This window comes from Lonchura striata, chromosome 4, assembly GCF_046129695.1.
Source record: "Lonchura striata isolate bLonStr1 chromosome 4, bLonStr1.mat, whole genome shotgun sequence".
Taxonomy (NCBI): domain Eukaryota; kingdom Metazoa; phylum Chordata; class Aves; order Passeriformes; family Estrildidae; genus Lonchura; species Lonchura striata.
Genome location: NC_134606.1, coordinates 49,122,327 through 49,143,869, shown reverse-complemented (window position 1 = coordinate 49,143,869; position 21,543 = coordinate 49,122,327). Strand labels below are relative to the sequence as shown.

At 37.7% G+C, this 21,543-nt stretch overlaps 1 protein-coding gene across 2 annotated transcripts in view; it reads right to left on the bottom strand.

The window, feature by feature from the left end:
* PPP3CA (protein phosphatase 3 catalytic subunit alpha) overlaps positions 1 to 21,543 on the bottom strand; it is a 170,172-nt gene that overhangs the window by 84,552 nt on the left and 64,077 nt on the right. For both annotated transcript variants that reach the window (XM_021531440.3, XM_021531441.3), the window contains exon 2: positions 15,661 to 15,861. In XM_021531440.3, the coding sequence (XP_021387115.1) occupies positions 15,661 to 15,861 (201 nt within the window). The remainder of the gene's footprint in view (positions 1 to 15,660; positions 15,862 to 21,543) is intronic.

Below are 21,543 nucleotides of genomic sequence, written 5' to 3'. Positions count from 1 at the left end.
AATTAAGACTTGTACTTTTTCCGATATCATCAAGGATGCTGGAAAATTGCAGAGAAAATAAGAAGATTGCCAGGAATTAGACTACTGTGGTAGATGAAAGGATGGGGAAGAAGTGGGAGGAGAATGAGCTATTTTCCACACTGTACCATTAATTTTCCAATTGAATTGTCATTGCAATGCTTTTACTTAAAAGTTTACCACACAATTGTAGAGACATGAACTGCTATGAAATCTTCCAAATGCAGCTCGTATTTTCAGTTTAAAACTCATTATCATCTTTATGTCAAGCATCACAAAATAAGCCATTCTGAAAACTCACAGAAAGGTGAGACTGCTCCAAATCCCAGTGTGAAAAGCATGTATTGATCAGCTAGTTTCTCTTTCTGCTTTTTCTATCCAAAAACTGAGGTGATTTTTTTGGGGTGTTTTTTTTTTGTTTGGTTGGGTTTTTTTTGGTGTTTTTTTTTTTTTGCTTTTCTATATCTAAAATCAAGACAGTCTACCAGCCATAACCATCAAATTACTGTACTTGACAGGCTGTAGATCACACTATATTTTGGAGGATGGAGTTCTCTCTCCTGCAAAAAGTATCAAAGGCTACTGAATTTAGACTCAAAACCGCATTGTACAAAGTGCTTCAAAAGTCCATTTATGAAATGCAGAAGGAAGTGTGGAGGGATAACAGTAAAAGACCATCAAGCATTAGCATTGTCAAGGTCTTCCTCCACTAAATACACTTACACAGCTTGACTGCATCTTCAGAGTAAGAAATTACTGAAAAATATACACCTGCATGGTATTTAAGAAATACACTTACTCCCTTCTGCTTGATCCAAGAATCTTCCCCACACCACAACCCCCTCAGTCTGATTAATGTATTGACATAATGTACACAGCAGGTACCTGGAAACCCAGATTAAGGAGCCATGGAAATGAAGACTTTCCACATATAGAAAACAGTGTTATTAATACAGCAATTATTTTTTCACAATGATATTTAAACCTTCCTAAACAGTCAGAATAATTAAGGAAATGAGAGGAAACAGTGTTTTTTTCCTTTGATGGTATTAACCTTTTCTGCATCATTAAGCTAAACAGACAGCCATCATTTATGTCTATCAAAAGATTTACAAGTCACTGGAATTTTATGATGGTAACAGAGAATTAAAAATTCCTCACCTAAAATAATCTTTCCTAGACCACCTTACCCTCCTTTTATCCTCAGGAAGAGGATAAAAGGCTCATGTACTAGACAACATTTAGTAAGTGAATTGCTGGTTTCCCTTACATAGTTTATTAAGAATGAAAATATAGTCTCAGTTTTAAAACCTTTTCATAGCTGAAAAGACTAAGGTTTTCCTTTATCACATGATTTTCACTATGTGGTTTTTCTTCTCATTTCTTGCTGATTCTTTTAAAACCAAACAACTGTTTTATTTTGACACAAAACACATGAGATTTCAGCAAAGATAATGATTAGAAATCCTATCCTTCCACCTTAATGCATCATAATGAAGAGTTTTGTTCTGTTTGTTTTATAAATTCTATTGTCACAGCAGTGAGGAATGCACACAAGGAACATCTGATGGATCAAAATTTGAAGGAGTTGGGTAGAAAGTTACTTCTTCTGTAACTCTCATAAGAGAAAGAGTTTTTTTTAAAAAATACATAAAACTATGAAATTTTGCTTCTTCATCAAAGTATCAAAGCACATCATATAGTTTAACTATAATATCTCAAATTTTGTGATGAGACCTTCAAGCTCCATTGCTCAACCTCTGGTAGATTTTTCAGTGAAAACAAACTGAGCAATTTAAAGAATCAGCTTTTGAATTCCTATTGGTTAAGTTTGCTCAATTGTTCTCCTTTTCTTTCTCATTTCTAATATTTACTTCTACAACAGGCTTTTCATGCCTGTTTATAAATGATATAGATATCATGTGAGTAATCTCTTCTGGTTGAAAATGTAATTTATTTTAATCGGAACTGAAAACCTGTTTGAGGGGTGGCAGGAGGAAACTGTTCCCATTTCCTGCTATAGTTCTCTCAGCATCTAATTACATCCATAAAGAGAAACAATGGGGAGGCTGTGTGTTATTCAGTTTAATGTGGTTAATTACACTATGCCCCCTATGCACGCAAATACATCAGAGCCTCACAACCAATACAGCACCCACACAACACATTTATCAGCTGTAACAACTGTGCTTTGGGATCACATATGATACACACTCTAGATATAAATATTTGTTTACTGGAAAAGGCTTCTAGTTCACAAGAAAACATGTAAATGCAGAAGAACAGATACCAAACAAAAAATTCTAACCATTAGCATCTAATGGTTTAGATGATTTAGATAATTTAAAATAAAATTCTTGTCAATATGAATTGCTGCAACTAGAAACATACTCTTCCTACTGAAATACCTTTCTCCATGCTTTTCCATGAATAAGATACTTCAGGGAAGTCCTTTTTTTATACCCCTATATCCCAATATACTAACAGGAGCTGAACCAAATACTTCACCTCCAAAATTTTTAAGAGATTTGTGCCACATCAGAATGAAATTAAGGTACCAGTCAGATCTTTTCCAAGACAGATTCAGTGCCTAGGTGTCCCTGAGGACACAGAATTAATATTTTAAATAATATCTATCCCTGAGACAGATTCATCTGGGACAGTGACACATCAGCTGAACACATCTTCATTATTACTCTTTCTTCGAAGTCATGCTTGCATCAGCAGTGGTCTGTGAGTCCAAAGGCAGACAGAGGGTAGGTACTCGAGGAAGGTCCAGATGAAACAGCTCTGGCACCTGGAGCAGCCTCTGAACACCAGGCTCTCCTCCATACTCTCTGTAATGGAGAAGAATCACCACTGCACATTGCAGAGCAATAGTTTTTTGTGACAGCTTAAATGTTAATATTGCCTTTCCCACGAAGCATGAAAGAACTTGGTCCTGAGAGAAGAGACATCTCAGTGCTCAGACAACGACTCTTCCAAGGCCAGATTTTTCGAGTACAAAATCACCAACAGAAAAGAACAAAAAGGTAAAAGCAGCTGCATATGGTCTTTCCTCTATGAAGAATCAAATAAATGTTTCAGAGGCTTAGAATGAAACAGTCTGAGATCAGATGAGTCACTGGGGTTCTTGGAGCAAAACAGACAATATGGATAATTGATAAAACAGGGACAGACAGTAAGAAGCATAGTCATGAGGGACAGTCATGATGCTTGAAGAATATGATAGCTTTTGTGAGGAGTTAACCTCCCTCAGAACACTTGGACTAGTAGGAGGTCTATTCAGAAACATCATGTTACAAGGGAAGGATGAATGTGTCTAAGTCAGAAAGAAGATGGATTAATTAAGAGAAGTGGCAGAATTTACTCTGATTCACCTTTGAACCTGGCACTGTTTTGAACAAGAGGCAGCACAATGTGATTTTCAAAGGTACTGGTCAACCTAAATTATTTTAAGAAAAGGGCATAATGCAGGAAGAACAAAACAAAAATAGCATTATCTTCATTACTGAATGAAACTTATGCTGAAAAAAGCTGCAGTCTGGAGAGTAGGTCACTGGTGCCTAGGGAAAGAGTGTGATGAATGAAGTGCCAAAGAACCTGCAAATGTTATGAGAAGATAGATGTCTTTTGGCAGACTAATGCTTTGATTTTGTTTAAACTAGCTAAACTGAGTAACTTTGCTTCAACAGCAGTTAATAACTGCTCCTGCTATAAAGTTTTAACCTTTACCCGTTCAATTAATGTTAGACCTGAAAAGCTCTCAAAGAAAAAAAGAAAGCTTCACTGAAGAACTAGGAAAGGTGATATTCATATTCCAGATATTCTTAAAAATAAAAGAATATACAGACCTTGAGGTTTTAGAATACACACACATACCCCCAAAATTTGTTTATGCAATTGAAACACATTTCCTTCTACCATAAAAATCTGCAACAAGCAAAGGGTCCAGATCCTCATCATTTATTTCACTGCTGCCTCAATCCAACAGAAATCCAGTTTATTCTTCACTGCCTCCCCAAGTAAGATAACCTGAATTTTCTCCTAAATGCTTATTTAGAAAGTGAGACTCCAAAGTAAAAGGCTAACTTGCATTAATTGCTTATACTTATCTGCTCTCCCACAGTTGTGGTCATCTTCCAGCCTGTTCCCCTAGCAACAGCTGGAGACCTCTGTGTTCTGGCCTTATAACTGTGTTTACTCTTCCCCTCTTGCATATTGAAGAATATACGGCCTTGATGGCAGGTGCATCAGGAAGCAGCTAGATACACCAAACACGTGCCACCAGATGGCATCTTCCACCAGTTTCATTTTAAGATCATGCCTTCTAGAGGAGATCCTGCATTTGATAGAGCCTTGATATTCTGAAGCCTCAAGCTTCTAGACTAGAAAAAGCACAAGCACTGGTGAAGTCCTAGATTGGTGTCAATGATTTGAAAGTCATTTTTCAATGCTAAAATCATAATTTTACTGGGGATACATTGTTCCCACAACAAGGACTTTGGGAGCCATACAAGTATTCTGCACCATGCCTGATGTCTCCTCCCCAAATCTCCTTAATGATGCCTCTATTTTTACAATTAAAATCTAGGGGCAATGCAGTGGATTTTCAAAGAGGGACTACTGATTTACACAGGATTTTATTAGATTTGATACTGGTCCCCTGTTAAGAGGTGGTTTTGACCGTAACTAACCTCTACATGTATTTGGAAATTTCAGTTTTTCCGCTTTAATGAGAAAGTCTATTTCCCTTAGCTGATATCTTAATGAAAACAAAACAAACAAAAAACCACCCCTAAATCCAAGTAATTCTACAAGAAACAGTAGACTACAAAGCTATCCTTAATCTGCTGCTATCAATCATTACAGTAACAAATGTAGCACACAAACCACAGCCAAATCTATAACAATGCTTGCTTTATTGTACTTAGAGAGCAACCAAGTCTTACGCAACACTCTTACCATGCACTTCTCCTTTCAAGTACAATTTTTGGCTATTTCCTGCCATCGGCATTGCTAATTAACTACCTTTTAGAGACAAATATTTTCTTATTTGTCCAGAATCTAAACATTATTTTCTCTTCAAGTTTTACCCTTTCAATGTAAGTTTTTCCAATTGTTTGGGGAGAAAATATAACCTAGATTTATGTATGCAGGCTGATCTCACAAACAGTTCTTAGGCCTTCCTCTCTATACTTTCAAGCTGTGTACCCTGCATTGAGACTGTTTTTTTTTTTCCCCCTATTAAAGTCTGATGAGAACCAAAGGAAATGAAGTGGAACAAAGAAGCTACATTAGCTTTCATCATTTAGTGCTCTAGACAACTCCAACTATTGCCTGTGACAGGAATCAAGCCAAGCAGAAAGCAAATGAAAAGTGTTCTGCCACTTTGTCAACAGCTGAAGCCACAGGATTCATTTCTATGGCCACCAGCAATGTCTCCAACCCCCATTGCCACATTAAGCTCTTGATCTGTATGTACAGGGGGCACCAAATACAAAGGAGAACATGCATGAAAAATGAACTGAAATGTGCTATGTGTTGTTTTCTTCAGGTTTTTTAAAATTACACATTTTAAGTGTTCTTTCTTAATACAGGTTAATAAAGAATAAATCTGACAGTTCATTGAATTTTATCTCCTTGATTACTCAGAAGATTTTTTTTTTTTTTAATGAATAAACTCCTGTAATGAACTCCCACAAGCCGTTCATTTTGACATCTATATTTAACCTATTCTGATTGAAGCAATACTTTTTCGGTGTTTTCCACTTGTAAAGGTAAAATTTTTTGCAGAAATAAACTTGGAGTGAGAAGAGGTCTAAGAACAACTGTCAAAAATTCAACATGGCAGCTCTCAGAAATATCATCTGAAAGCAGTAATGCTGATACACTTAATGAGCAAGAAGGATTCTCCACAGCACCTTCCCTTGTGTTGAGCACCGTAACTGGTTTTGACTCACACAAAGGCCCTGAAACTGCTTTAAAGATGACATAGCTGTATCTATGAAAATCTCACAGGAAGGAACAACACTGACGTAAGCCAAGCAATCCACGAGGTTCAACACAACTGCAAAGAACAGTATGAAATAAAGACAGGGAAAGACAACATGTCATAGGACATAGATGCATCTTGAAAACTCAATTCATGCTGAATCTTTAGTGGATGAGTAGTAAGATCCTCTTCACTTACCAAGAACATTTTATCAGGAAGAAATTAGCACCCCAAGTGGTATCAATACATTAATTTCAACTAGATTTAGATGCCTAAAGCTGAGAAGAGAGAAGCAGGTGCAAACACAGTCAGTGTAGAGAGAACACCAAGGAAAAATTTGAAATTCACAATTTAATGTTTTGATGCCCTACAAGATGCACATAATGACACCCATGTCAAAACAAAGTGTTATGGCTTGACACACTACCAGTACAAATCATGTACATTATTGCCAGAATCCCCTGTGACACTTCCCAAGACTTTCTGAAATCAACTGTGGATTGAAAAGATGTTCCTTTTCAGCAAAACTGATCTTCCTAACTGGAATATTTATTTGGGTATCATGGATTTTTTTAGGTTGTAAAGAACATTTTAAAATAATATTTTTTAAAAACTAATTAAAGGGTTTTGAACTATAGCAGCTTTCTTTTTCATTTAAAAAGGCAGTATCTTCACAGAGGATATCATATACACCAGGAAATTATTCTAGAAATGTTTTCTCTAGATAAATGCAGAAAACTAAATAGAGAAAGCATCTGTCTCAGCTCTAGTAGTATTTCTTAGAATAATTAAAATGCTAATGCAAAAGCATGTAAAGGCAGGAAGAAGTAGAAGAACCACCCACCCCAGAATAACGTCCTTCTGTAAGTATCATTTCCAACTTCTAATGTTCTCTGATTTATGCTCTAAGTGATGACAAGTATGTTTATAGTATCTCTTTAAGAAGGAACCTATTAGTTATCTCCTTTGCACTTGCCAGTGCTTCTCAGCAGGTTTTGGTGAAAGGTTAGACACACAAAAGTAGGGCACAGATGAAGACAAGAGACAGCTGGTGTTAACTCCAAATGCACAACCAGACTCCGAACAACAGAGGCACACCTCTGCACAGCGATTCCCAAATCAGATGAACACAGTGATACCTCCAATGGCAACCATCAGCTGACACAAAATGCTGTTTGTCTCTGGCTTGCTATTAGTCTGCCCCCTCACACTTCTCTGACTCCTTTTCTTGATTTCTGTACTGCAGGCACTCTACAGCTGTTGAAGGTACAGTCTGAGTAAAACCAAATAAATCCCCTTTAAGCCTCATACACATAAAAATCATGACTTTGTAATTGTTTCACATTCAAACAAAATGGAGAACTCTGTTTTGTTCATCTGTGACTGGTAGATTTTTTTAATTTCCAAGGGGGGAGGCAAACATAGGCTGGAATTTCCCTCTGCCTCCTTCTACTTCTTACTCATTTCAGTAGCTTCTCCATCCATCCAAAATGGATGGAAGGAGGAACATGGGTGGCTGTGATTTCAGCAGTGATCCCACTGCTTTCCCACCTCCCTTACTAATATAGATTACAACCTAAGACTGAGTTAAATTAACTGAGGTGAGAATGAAAAGGAGGAGTAACTGGGCAAAGCTCAGAGAACACAAAAGGCAAGAACAAAGGGTCACTCTTTTAAATAAGGATTACACAGTACAAACATCATGCTTATTTTCAAAAAAGAATCCAAGTGTCAAAGACCCAGTTCTAACTCAAGCCGTGCCGCTGACTACAAAATTGCAAAGCAAGTAAAAACCCTGATTTACAAGTTTCAGAAAAATATTTGAGAAGCTATAATAAACAGCACTGCTATGATGTATTCTGTCTGCTTGGAATAGTCCTAGAAGAAATGCTAATGTGCTATACTGTGCTGTCAGTATTTACATGATGATCCACCCACACGCTAAATAAAAGATGGCAAGAACAAAGTCCTAAGGCTTAGGTGTTTGCAAGCAGTTGTTTTTGTATTTTTGCTGGTGGTTATTTTTTAATCAATGCAATTTCTGTGCTGATTTGAAGCCCAAAATATATTTGATCTTCCATTTCACAGCATCAAATTAAGCTCTGTATCTGAAGGGAATATCAGATTCCACAATTTCAGTTTGGCTAATTTGACTACAGTTTTTGCACCAAATAACATGAACCATAGATAGATCATTTATAAGAACAACTGAGGTAGTTGAAAGGAATACCATCAGTAGTATCCACTGTCATGGCAATAATGATAGATTAAAGCAACTGCTACTAGAAAACATCAGCTCTGCCAAAATGTCAGATGCTAATGGCTGAAGCAGCTCAATTAAGCTACAAGACACAATTGCTTTGTTCTACCAGGGATGCAGGCACACATATTTCAATCTATATCTGGAACCAACAGAAGCACTTAGGGAAGGAACACATAAAAAATCTGATTATATACAGCCTTACATCTTCACCTTCTTATAGAAGACCCAGATTTTAAGCCACAAGTGATTTGATACATTATGAGTTCTCAATAAAGCATTCAAAATAGCTAGAGTAGTAGCTAGAGTAGTATCAGTTTTAATCAGCAACCCAAATAAAGGATCCAATAAAGTTCACTTTAGCTGTTCAACAGTATGTTTATATGGTAAATTATTTTAAACATAAGTTTAAATGCGGGTTTTCTGTAGTTGAATGTCATTCAACACTGGTAACATAATAGGAAATAATTGTGCAACAGCAAACTGTGTTTATGCTACATTGAGAAAAGAGGATATCTAACACATTTTAAAAATGTGTTAGATATGGCCAACATTTCTTCATAAAGTCTAATTAATCTGAGAAAGCATATCTGCTTTCTTCTTGCTACTTCTGCTTTCTTCTTCTTCTATCTGTTCTTATATAGTAAAAACATGTAAAACCAACTGGACTATCACTTGTTTTCAAGACGGACACAAGAGTAGATGGTGCTATTAATGCTTTCCCTTTCCTCCACTTACCAGTTCCAACCTGTTCTGCTGAAATCTCATCTATGCAAATGAGATTGTAAATTGATGTTAAGAAAGAAACAAGTCAAAGTTCACGTCAAACATTACCTCATTCCAGGCAAAGTTAACTTTCGTATGATGAAGGACTGCAGGCTACTTAATCTGAGAGCGAGACTAAATTGCAGAAATGTGTCCAGGCCTCAGGTGCTACTGGTAACATAGCAACTCAAACTGATGTAGTTATACCAGGAACATTTGCAACTCTCATGCATCTCCAAGATACAGAAAAAAGAGTTGTACTGTAACTGGTGTCCTGTTCTGAGGGCAAACCCCATCACATGCTCCCTCTTAGTACCACACACAAGATTCAAGATGCTTTTTAAAGACAACTATACTAAATGTCTTAATGCAAAGAAGGGGAAAATGCAATTTTTATCCTCAGAAGTTGCAGGTATCAAGGCTTCAAACCAGCAATTAAGCTTTAGGACTTGTGTGTCTGAAGACACCAGCCTTATAACACTTTATAATTTGATCATGTGTGTGATTTTTTTCACAGCACATATGTAAAAATTTTAGTTATACATATTCTGGGAATTCAATACTTTCTTCAACAGTGATGACAGTACATACAGTTTAACCCTAAGTGTGAAATAAAGAAATTTTAACTATAATTACATTTACTGAACTGTTAATTTCAAACAAACTCTGCTGTGTGAATATGGATAGATCTAACAAAACTTGTAGATCTCTAATAAGCAACCTTGCTTATTTTCCACACTGAAATTTTATCTTAAACTGCTTCAAAGCTAAAAGTCAGGAGGAACTGGTTTCGTTTGACTCTCAGATTGAGCCAGATCATTCACATGCTTGCTAAAATTCACATGCATGCTACAATGTCATTTTAAATGCTATTCTCACATTATAATAATATAATGTGGGCATAAATACTTTTATTAACTCATCTTAACATTGATCACTTTAGCTAGAAATTCTTGTTGTTTACAAAGTTTTAGCTTGCACAGCATTAGCAACCTACTAATATTTCATGCTACCAAATGAGAGAAATTGGGCAAAGGAAAAATATATACAGAAAATAAAGAAAAATTCAGGCCCAGGACTCCCTACCATTTAATGGAAAAATGCACCCAAGAGAATATTTAGAAGCCTCACAGATCATAAAGGCTCATGCTGGCAGGAAAGGGCTTTCCCTCTAGTTTTTACGGACCTGTAAAGCACAGTTTCCAAAGGTCACCCAAGCTGTCACAGTTGTTCCCACATAGACTTGTCCATAAATGCCTACAAGCTTTTCCCTCTCATAAGTTTATAGAGTCTGAATTGCAAAAATTCTGTGTATTCACAAAGACACAAACACTACAAGCAATTCAAGTATTTAAGTTGGATCACCATAATGTTGTGGCATCAACCAAGCCAATGGAATTTTTCACCCAAGATCTGCAATAATAGTGCAAGTGGGTGTATTTCCCCTTAGCATGCACAAGGTTAGTACTTCCAAACCTACCAGGCACAAACACCCTAACTTACATTACGTGATGCAAAAGGAATACCAAGGAAGGCTCTGCAAACAGCAATGGTTTCCTTGCACCCACCACACCCACCGCACAGAAGCTGCAAAAACAGGACTAGTAGAAGAAAACATAGCCAAGAGGTTCTGCAGAGACTGAGACACTTTCTACATGACAAGAATAAGCTTTTAGTCTGTCTTCCCCAATGCTCTCCTCTCTTCATCTACCAATCTGCATGCACCTGGCAGTTCAGAAAGCTTTGCACACAGGCTAACACAGAGTCAGGACTTCCTCAATGATGCACGTTTAGAGTGAAAGCATATGCTGTTTTTACCTATTTTCCATTTTTTCTAACTGAAGGAGTAACAGATGCTGGGCCCTGTGCCTGAGCATAGCCTGGCTACAGCCACCAAGCCAGAAACCACTGTCACAGACACTGCTGGGGGGGGCAGCCACACAAACAGAGTTGAGAACTGTACACAGACAACTGCCTCAGTATTATTAATACATTATATTTCAGTACACATACAAAAAAGCACAGTTTTATAAAGGTGTATATGAGATAGGTTTTTGTGTTCTTAGTTTACTGGAGGACACTCGTTAGTACTGATGGGCAGAACTAGCTACAAGGACTGCACACTGAGCACAAAAGATGAGATACCAAGTGTGACAAGAAAAAAGAACACACATTAATTACTTTTAAAAGAGATGCCAACAGGGAAAAAGATACTTATCTTAAAGCACCAATATATATCTTACAAGCTTATTCACTTGTGCAATCATATGTGCAAGAGGTATCATGCTATTTTTATTCACCATCTGTAAATCTAACAAAATTCCTTAAGGAAAATAATCTAAAAAGTACAAGCAAATATATGCAATGATAGACATTGGATAAATATATCACTTTACAGTTCTAGGTCTATCCTGTAGTTATGTATGCCATTTAAGGAGGCCTATATTAAAGCATAAAGTCACCCATGCACCCATGCACAAAGGGACACATGCATGGCATGCAGTTAAGAATGGTCAGTAGCCAAGCAGCATATTTTAGATTTGGAAGTGAGAGCCAATAAAACCATGTAGTCAGTCATCATGCAAAGAAAGGGCAGTGTATATCACCCGCCCAAGATCACTCTGTATAGTAATGAACCTCTGTATTAAGGCTACCTAGTCAATCATAAATCTGGCATTCCCAAGTGTACTTTGGAGCGTGACTTCAGTAAATATTGCCATCAGAGTGATTCAGAGATATACTTCCTCAGCCTTCTAGAAAAAAAAAAGCCCTAAACATTAAAAATGAGCCAATTTCTCTATGTGTAATTATACTGTTATGAACATAATACAGGACTGGAAATCCTAAGGCTGCCATAAAGATATCTGTCCACTGAACACCTGTAGTGTAGTGGTAGATCAACCTAATTAAACACACAAGCTTCAAATGAAGTTTGCATTTCTCCAAATGAAGAGGTTACAGATGAAGAGGTACAGATGAACCTTGCCTCAACACTTTCCAGATGCAAGAAGAGTCCTGACAGCAGAGCACTTGGAGCATCTTATTTCAGGCTCACGAATATTCCCGCCAGTGAGGAGCAGCCAGTGTAACTGCAGGAACAGCTCACCGTGTCTATAAGCCAGACCTGCAGTGAACTGTGTATGTGGGGAGCAAACAATGACAATTTGAGCTACGCTCACAAATGGGTTCATTGGGAATACTTCCAGAGGCTTACAGCCCTGCCAAATTTGAAAATAAAATGTATTAATTCAAATGGCAATCACATTGATGGTTATAGCTAACCACAGATACAAAGTAAGTTTTATACATAAATGCAAAATAATTGATTGTGCATTTCACATTAAGGCTCTTTGCATGACTCAAACCCAATTATCATCTTCTCACTCAAATTCAAGCTTTGTATGTACCCACTTCATTGCACATGACTTGCAAACAGAACTCTGATACTTCTGTTGACAATTTTATCATCCCTTAAAATAAAAAAGTGAAATTTCAAATGACTGGATGGCTGCACAAGACTTTAACAAAGAACTTTTCATATTCTTTAACACTTATCAAGTATATCACTCTAATAATCCACAACGCTATTACTTCTATAGTTACACTCTTCAATTTTTCTTCTTTTTGACGATCACTATCTTAATAAGCCAATAACAGGAATATATTTCTAAAAGATGAATGCTTCTCCCACAAAGAATCCCATATATGGGGGGGTTATTAGTGGTTTATGATTGTCATTCTTCAAGAAGATTGCTTCTCTTGTATTGAATCCTAAAATTTATTTTCTTATCCATTCTATCAGTAGTTTTGTTTGTTCTTCCCAATGTTTGAAAAAAGCTTTCCTCTGCTGCACAGCTATTTCCTGACTGCCTGTACACCTGGCACTTCCACTACATCATCAGTCAATTGATATTCTCTTTATCCAGTCACCTGCTGTCATACTACTCATAAAAAGAAAATTGTCAGGCCCACAACAACTATGCCTCACAAGCTTTCTCAACCTCCCCCTCACAATTTAAGTTCTTCCTTCTTTTGATGATCACTTTCATAAGTACAGCTTTCATGTTTGTTCATACAGAAGATTAGCACTTCTCAGCTACCCTGCTAACAACATCAGGAGCCCAGCTTTCCTATACTGGCTTAAAAGAAAGTAGCTAGCAGCCACCCTGAAGAATGCTGCAGTATCACAATCACCGCATGAGAATAATTTCAAAAGCACGAACAAAGCAAGGTGTAGGCTTAACTGAAAAAAGAATCAAAGACTTATATTATACCAGTGTTATACAATGGGGTAAACTTCAGGAGATTAATCCCCAAAATATAATTCAGAACAATTCCAACACCTTCAAATGCATTTAAGAAAAAATTTTAAGAGAAAAATTAAAAAGAGAGAGAACATTAAGCACAGGCCTATGGAGATCAGCTGCGACACAGTACACCAGAGCTGTCCTCCTACAGTCTATATCTCTCAATGGATTTAAAAAATAAAAAGTAAAAATGACAGTGAAAAATAAATTAAACCATAAAAAGGCAGAATTTTATGTGTGTCTGACACTCAGTTATGGACAAGGGTACTGTACCTCTACAACTTCTTCCATTTATCCTGAAATGTCATAAAAAAAAAAAATCTGCAGAACTTTGTTCTCAGTCAACTAAGGGTCCTTTTATTCATTCTGTTTTCTTTATTCATCCATGAGCTGCAACATGACTGACGTCTTTTCCATCAGAACTGTACAGCAGCATGACAAGCTAATTATTACATAAAAAATGATACACATTACCTCTCCAGGTCAAGCTACAATCCTCTAGTTGAATGTCATTTTTAAAATTGCAAGCTCTAATAATTTGTGCATCATTCTAGTCCAGACACTACACTCAGCTTCAGAGGAGGTTTCCTGAAAATGAAGGTTTTATTATTTCTATGTAGTTTTTGGTGACTGTTACCAATATTGCTAATAAAAATTGGTAACCCTTCTGCAGTAAACGACTATTTCTTGTACTTTTATCAGGGCTCTCGAGAAGCAAAAGTGATGAAAGAACGTGACTTCTTAAACCAGGTTTTATACTTTGGCTTCATAGTTGAAACTGGCTGGAATTAAATATCTTTTTCCCCCCAGGTTAACTTTCTATTCCACAGATCAATAAGTTGTCAAAAATGCATTCATGTCTAGTAGCAACAATAAAATATGGGAGGACTCACATCAGAGCAAGCAAATGCATTCATACATTCAAAATGCAAGCAGAGGCAGGAGACAATTAGAGCAGGAAATTCAAAAATAAGGCATTTCCTGAGGATTAATGAGTGGGTGGTAGTGTTTGATAGTCAAGGGCAGGATGGGCTCTGCAACTGGCACAATTCATTAATTCCCTCAGCAACATAAACTGCTGATTTTTTTTTGCACTTCTTATTTGCCTTTAGATCTAATTAAAATTTCCACTATATCTGACACCATTATTCTCTCACAGAATGGTTTGGGTTGGAAGAAACCTTAAATATCTTAGTTCCAACCCCTCTATCATGGTCTTGGCAAGTCCCACTGGATCACGTTGCTCAAAGCCTCATCCAGCCTGGCCTTGAATACTTCCAGACATGGAGCATCCACAACTTCTCTGGGCCTGTGCCTCACCACCCTCATAGAAAAGAATTTCTTCCTAATACCTCATCTAAACCCACCATCTCTCCGTTTGACAACATTCCCCCTTGCCTTGTCACTACATGCTTTTGTAAGAATTCCCTCTTTCACTTTCCTGTAGGCCCCCTTCAGATACTGGAAGGTGCTATATGGTCTCACTGAGGCCTTTTCTTCTCCAGGCTGAACAGCCCCAGATCTCTCAGCCTCTCTGCAGAGGAGAAGTGCTCCATCACCCTGAGCATCTTCGTGGACCTCCTCCAGACTTACTACAATAGGTTCATGGGCTCCTTCTACCAAGAGTCCCAGAGCTGGATGCAGAAGTCCAGGTGGGGTCTCCTCACCAGTGCAGAAGGGCTGGAACAGAATCCCTTCCTTTGCTCTGCTGCCCATGCTGCTTTTGATGCAGCCTTGGACACAGCTGGCTTTCTGGGCTGCAAGTGCACATTGCCAAGACATGTTGAGCTTCTCATCCACCAACATTCCCAAGTCCTTCTCATCACCTCTGCTCTGAGTCCATTTTCTGCCTAGCCTTTATCTGTGCTTGGGATTGCCCCAAGCCATGTACAGGTTCTTATACTTGGGCCTTGTTGAACTTCATAACATCCAGAGCCCAGTACTGTCTGTAGGTTTGAACAGTCCTACTATGATAAATAACATCTATAAAATTACAGAATTAATACCTGGTGCAAAAGGCCAGGTAACTTTCCAGGTTTCAGAAAGTAGTTCTGATTTCCTCCTGAAGACTAAAAAATGTTCTCTGCCTTAGAAACAGAAAGGTCTCAGCAGATATAATCCTTTCCTTTAAATTACAAGCTGCTTGATGGCCTCCATTATCCAGCGGGAGCAGAAAAAGAGTGAATCAAGTATTGGAGAGAAGCACTGATTTTCAAGCTGCCTTTCAGTGCCTTAGGAAGCCACATACACTAATGCATTACCAAACATGTCCCAGCCACCAGCCATTCCTTCTCTCACCATAACTTCACACTAACCTGTGACAGGTGCGTCTATGTCCAGCAAATTCTTTTCCTGGCGGAGAATCGAAGCTCCCTCTGTTATTATTCTCAAAGCGACACTCTCTTCCAGTCTCCCTTCTTTCATAAGGTGCGCCTTTAAGATATCCACACGCGGTTTTCCATCATTATCAAACACTTCCTTAGCTGTGAGACGGTGACTTGGAGGAAATGGGACAGCTAGATAAAAAAACCAAAAAATATATGGTCACTCTTTACAGAAAAGCTTCTATTTCTGACACATTTCAAAACACATCTCTGCTGCAGAATATTGTTACAGATTTTCTACTGCCTCTTACAATTTGTTGTTTAAATTGTACATAGATTCCCAAAGATGCCATTAAAGTACATATATTCTGCAAGATATATTATTCACACACACAAGAAGTAATTCACGCTTATAAAAAATTGAGAGGAGTATTTAGGCCATAATTACAGGTAGATACATTCAAGTAAATCCCCCAAAAGGCATGGAAACACCAGGGAAAGGAGGGAACAGTTTAAACTGCTCTGGTAGAAATACAGAACATTGACATCTCTTCCATTAACAGCATAAAATGCACAAGCAAATGCAATATTTAATATCAGTACGTGGACATGCATAGATACACTCCAAATTCTAAAACCAAGACAGAGCTCTCTAATGACTTTGGGTAAAGCGATGCAAGATGTTTTCTCTGTATAAGTAATAGTTTGCTGCACAAAATACATCTGAAACCCACCAGTGCTGAATAGACCATTCCAGCACAGACAGAGCAGAAGATGTATCAGACTGAAGTTGAAAATAAATGGATAAATGTGAAACTTGTCCTGGCAACATGGCAGCAACCTGTATATTGTCCTCACATAAGGTCAGAGGCATAAACTTGTACGTTCCTGCTCTCCTGGGGCCAGCTGGAGCAAGAAGGCTCAGAGGTGATGCTGTCAGTTGCCGGGATGAGGCTGGAACATTATCCCAGCTTAACCCTCTTTCTCACGCAGTTCAGTCCAAGTGGCATTAGGCAGCACCCGCCTCAACAGCCACAGGGTAATTATCCTGATCCCTGCTACAGATGCAAGAGGGTCAGGATGTTCTGGAGCTCCAAGCAGGCACAGGAGGTGGATACAGGGCTGGTTTCAGCTGGTCACATCTGCAGTGCAACCCTGTCCCTGCCAAAGGGTCTTGTCTGCTGTGGAATGTCTCCCTGGCAGCTTCGCCCCATCACAAGACAGGAGACCCTAACACGGCAGATCAATAAATCCATTAGCTTCAGTTTTTTTCTAATTTCACCATCAGGAGACTTCAAAAACCCATAACTCTCACTCATTATTTAAAGTTCAAACCAAAGACTCTTCTCTTACACTACCAGAAATAAGAGAGCAGAAAATAAAAAAATTTCACTTTACACAGTTATTTTCCACTGATATTTTTGACACAAACAGTTTCAGAAAATGCCTTTCCCCTCAACTCAATCTTGCTTTCTTTCCTTTTTGCTGCTTCAGCAGTCCATTCACTGAAATAATCGGGTGGGGACTTATGAATATGAGTATCTCAAATACAGTGAAGCCTGACTGCTGTCAGACTTAAACACAGGGTGAAAGGGGGAAAAAGTGAAAATTTATGACATAAACGATTTATTACACAACACAGAAAAAGAATAATCTTTTCTAAAAAACAGAAGATGAGTGACAGCTCAGCAGTTCTCCAAGACTCCATCCTCTTTACAAAAACAAAACCCTGGAAGGCTACCTAGTCCTAATGATCCTGCATTTCCAGCAAGGAGAAAGGAGGAAAGGGAAAAGCTGGTACATATCTGCAATCACATTGGCTGGAAGAAGCACATACCATTAGCCTGCGTTATTCCTTAGCAAAACAACAGCCACTGTTCCTCCTCAAAGGCATGATAATGCACAAACCTATGTAGTGCAAAGTAACCTATGCAGGTTACTTTGAGGTAACTGCCATATATGCTTGTATGCTGAAAGGAGATTTTTACATTTATAGAGACAGAGCAAAACATAGATGCAATGCCAATAGCAAACAAAGGTAGGACATAAAACCTACCAATATAAAAAAAAAAAAATGACATATGCTGCAGCACTGCAAGAGTTCTGCAGGCAGAGTTCTAACAAAGATGTACCCATACCTAATTAAAGAAAAAAAGATACTGTTCCAATAGCAGATAATTCATGATTAATTAGCAAAAACATGAGTTACTGAATAGACCACAAATTGCATCTTCCATTATGAGAATATTAACTTTGAATGTACACATACACAGAGCTTCCACAGAAGAACAATGTAAGAAATGGTCACATTCATACAGAAGTCAGTTAAACATCATTTTTACTAATAACATCCACAAATGCCTGTATCAACCAAAATCCTTTTATAAATACAACAAACATTTAACTTCCATTGCTTTACTGAGAGCAATGTTACCATCTGAATACACAGGTATCCATCTGTTTTTCCATTCCTTTTTTTTCTTTTCTGCTTTTTAAACCTGTTGCATTAGCATATATAAGTAAATAACAACAAATGCAATAAACTTGACTCTTATCAGAAATAAACCCTAGGATCTCATCAGACACCAACTGTGCACACAGAATACACAACAAGGAAGAGCACAAAAGTGGGAGAGAAGGCCACCAGGGAAAGGCAGGAAGAGGAAGGAATGGAGGACTGATCTGCCAGCATTGAGCTTCCCGCCATGGCACAGGCCCAGGGAATGTTTTTGTAAAAACAGGCAGGAATCTGCATTAAGCAAAGGCCATAAAAATGGGAGAGGCAACAAAATGTGCATCTACATATAAAAGATATTTTTAGAACTTTAGTGACAAATCTCACTACAATACTACCATACAAGACTCATCCATGCCTAATCATACTCTGTAAAACTTAAAACCTGGACTGGTGTCTACCTCATTTACATTACTTTCTTTATATTGGCATAAAGAACAAACTATTCACCAAGTGGAATATTATTCTGGTAGTTTGGTCATAAAACATGGACCACAACCAAATGCAAAGAAAACCAAGTTTAAAACCCTTGATCTCAGCCTGTCAGTAACATTCTCCTGAGATCTGAAAACACAAGGAAATTCTCTTTAACAACTTACTAGTGGGGATTTTGTCTACTTGTGCTTTCAGGTCTCTTGAGCATGTTCCAGCAAATGGAGGAAAAGATCAACCTGTTCTTTTACTGTTCTTGCAGGCTCCTGCAAAACCCATTTCATCACTAACACAGCCCCTGCAAAGGTCAGACATCATTGCTGTTTCTCTCAAATATTAAGCAGCCACTGTGGAACAAATAAATAAACCATAAAGAGCTCTGCTTAATTAGAGTGGACCATGTGTGCACGCATAAATAAAATACAAGCATGTGGCAAAGCAAGCATTATTTTGTTTATATATTATTCATTTTAAAATGAAGCTGTACACTAAATTAATACTCTCAGAGGAGGCTGCCCATAAGAAAAACTCTCTTTCATCAATATTCAAGTTCCAAAATTATCTCCCCCTGTAATGCTTGTCCTATTTTATGTAACTTATGCTGTATGGCTGTACATAACTAAAGCACACCATACTTTTATGACATGTTTGCTTTTTTACTTGTAAGGAAAACACACCAGTAACATCTGCTAACACACAGCTGCCAACATCTCAATAACCCAATGCACTGCATTTGTCTGACAGCGATTTGCAATTCTCCATTCTGAGAAACAGTTGCACTACAGCCATACCTAGAGCACAAATTATTAAACACATTGTCACTTATGCCACAGGTACAAAAAAAAATTAAAAGGTCACCCTGCACCTTTGGGTTTTTTAGAGCTACTTCTTCATAACCTTCAGACTCAGTATGCATAAAAGTTTCTTAAAACTATGATAAAAATAATCTCTGAAAAAACTGTATTTTTAAAATTTTTAAACATTTTTAATATTTTAACATTTTTAATAGCTAACTAACAGGTAGTTTTTGCAGTCTGTCTTTGAAAATCTACACCCATTTTATAAAGTATTTGAACATATAGCATAATCTTGAGCATTCCTGCTGGCCAATAACACCCATACTGGAGTTTTTACTATTTAATTGGAGTTCTGCATTTCTGCACCATATTGGGTCTGACAAAACCTATGCGGCAACACAAAGAAGCAGCCAAAGATCAACTTTTCACCCTAAATACATGAGTTTAACATTACCCAATTCCTGTACAGTTGCCTATGAACTTCTGGTTTACTTGGTTTCTATGAACCTAAGGGGAAGGAATGATTAATTTTTTTTTCAAGAACTCTACTTAATTCAGGTGACAGACTGAAACAAGAAGATGAGTCACCTCCATCCACAGTTGCTAAAGGGGAACAGGGTGAAACCCCCAGGCAGTGCAGGGCTCACCAAAGCAGTGGAAAAAGGAAAGGGAACTGCCAAAGATGCTCAGCCATGCAAGACATGGAATTCTCATGTGACAAACATCCCCCCTCAACAGATTTCCTCAGGCACCACGTGGATAATGCTTTCATCTCTATACACAAGTTCTCTGGAGACAGATTCAACCATTCCAACACATTGAATCACTGTGCTCCCTTGTTTAACCTACACATTACTTACTTAGCAGGTATTTTTTAGGAGAACCATACAAAAAGTTGAGCTATTCAGAAGATTTCTTTTCAATATAAAATTTTGTACTATAGCATTCATACCATGCACAAGTTCTTATTTGCTTTTTGTGTACTTGGCAGGAAAATTTCTACACCTGATTAAAAAAAAAAATCCAACTATTTATATGACAGCAAAAGACTCAAACCAAAATCATCTCAGTGGAGCTAGAAGTGGAACACATGTTCTGATGTTTTCTAACAAAAACTATGAGGTTTCATTTTACATTAGCTACTGTCATTAGAGTAGGCACTGGAATTGGCACTCTCTCTCTAAAAGATCAAGCTTTCACCTGCTATTTTAAGACATGACGTATTTGAGGACTGTTTTTACTAAATCTGCTCACCAGATGGTGAAAGTGTTGGAAATTAGAATCTGGAAAATAAATCTACAGTATAAAATAAGAAGCGGCTATGAGGATTTCTACAGAAATTTAGCATGAATTTTTCTTCATTGCCAACAAGTTCTTGCAGTGTAATCAGAAGAGCTCACAACCATATTTGCTAAAAGACGTAGCTAAATTAACATCAGTCATGAGCAAGGCACTTCGCTTCATAGAAAGCTGAGGTTTTCATAGGGAAAGCCAATCAATACTGCATAAAGAAAGAAAGAAAGAGTCCATCAGAAAGAATGCTGCATGAAGACACCTTTGAGTAACAGCACCTGTATGTGAACCGAAATGGGAGCAGACGAGAAAAGTCATACCTCAACAAAGCCCACATATACCAAATTTACAGAGAAAAGAGATAGGAGTTCCTTTCACAGATCTCTCAGCTGACAACACAGAAAACAGGCCATTTGACATGAGGCAATAACACCTGTGGCCTAGAAAAAACAGAAGGTACTACAGGTTGGCAAGGAAACTGCTTTTCACAAGATTGAGATGAGCCATGATAGCATTACTTTTTGATGAACAAAAGCTGAAACTATAAAAATTTTATACAGTAACAAAAGACACTTTATCAAATATGACAGTTCCGATGACTATTTTTAATGTATTCTGACATTTCAGTCATAACTGGGGAACATAACAGCAAAGACAGAATTGCCTCAGAGAAGCGTGCCTAACTTTGGACAAAAGCTGTGATAGGACAGTGTTTGTAAAAGGAAGGGCTGAGTCGACCATGTACTGATCCCAACATATTGCCATGTTGTTTCCAGCCCCTAAGGCTATGGTGTTCTCATCAGTAGACTTCACCAGTGAAATGTCCCACTCTAAGAC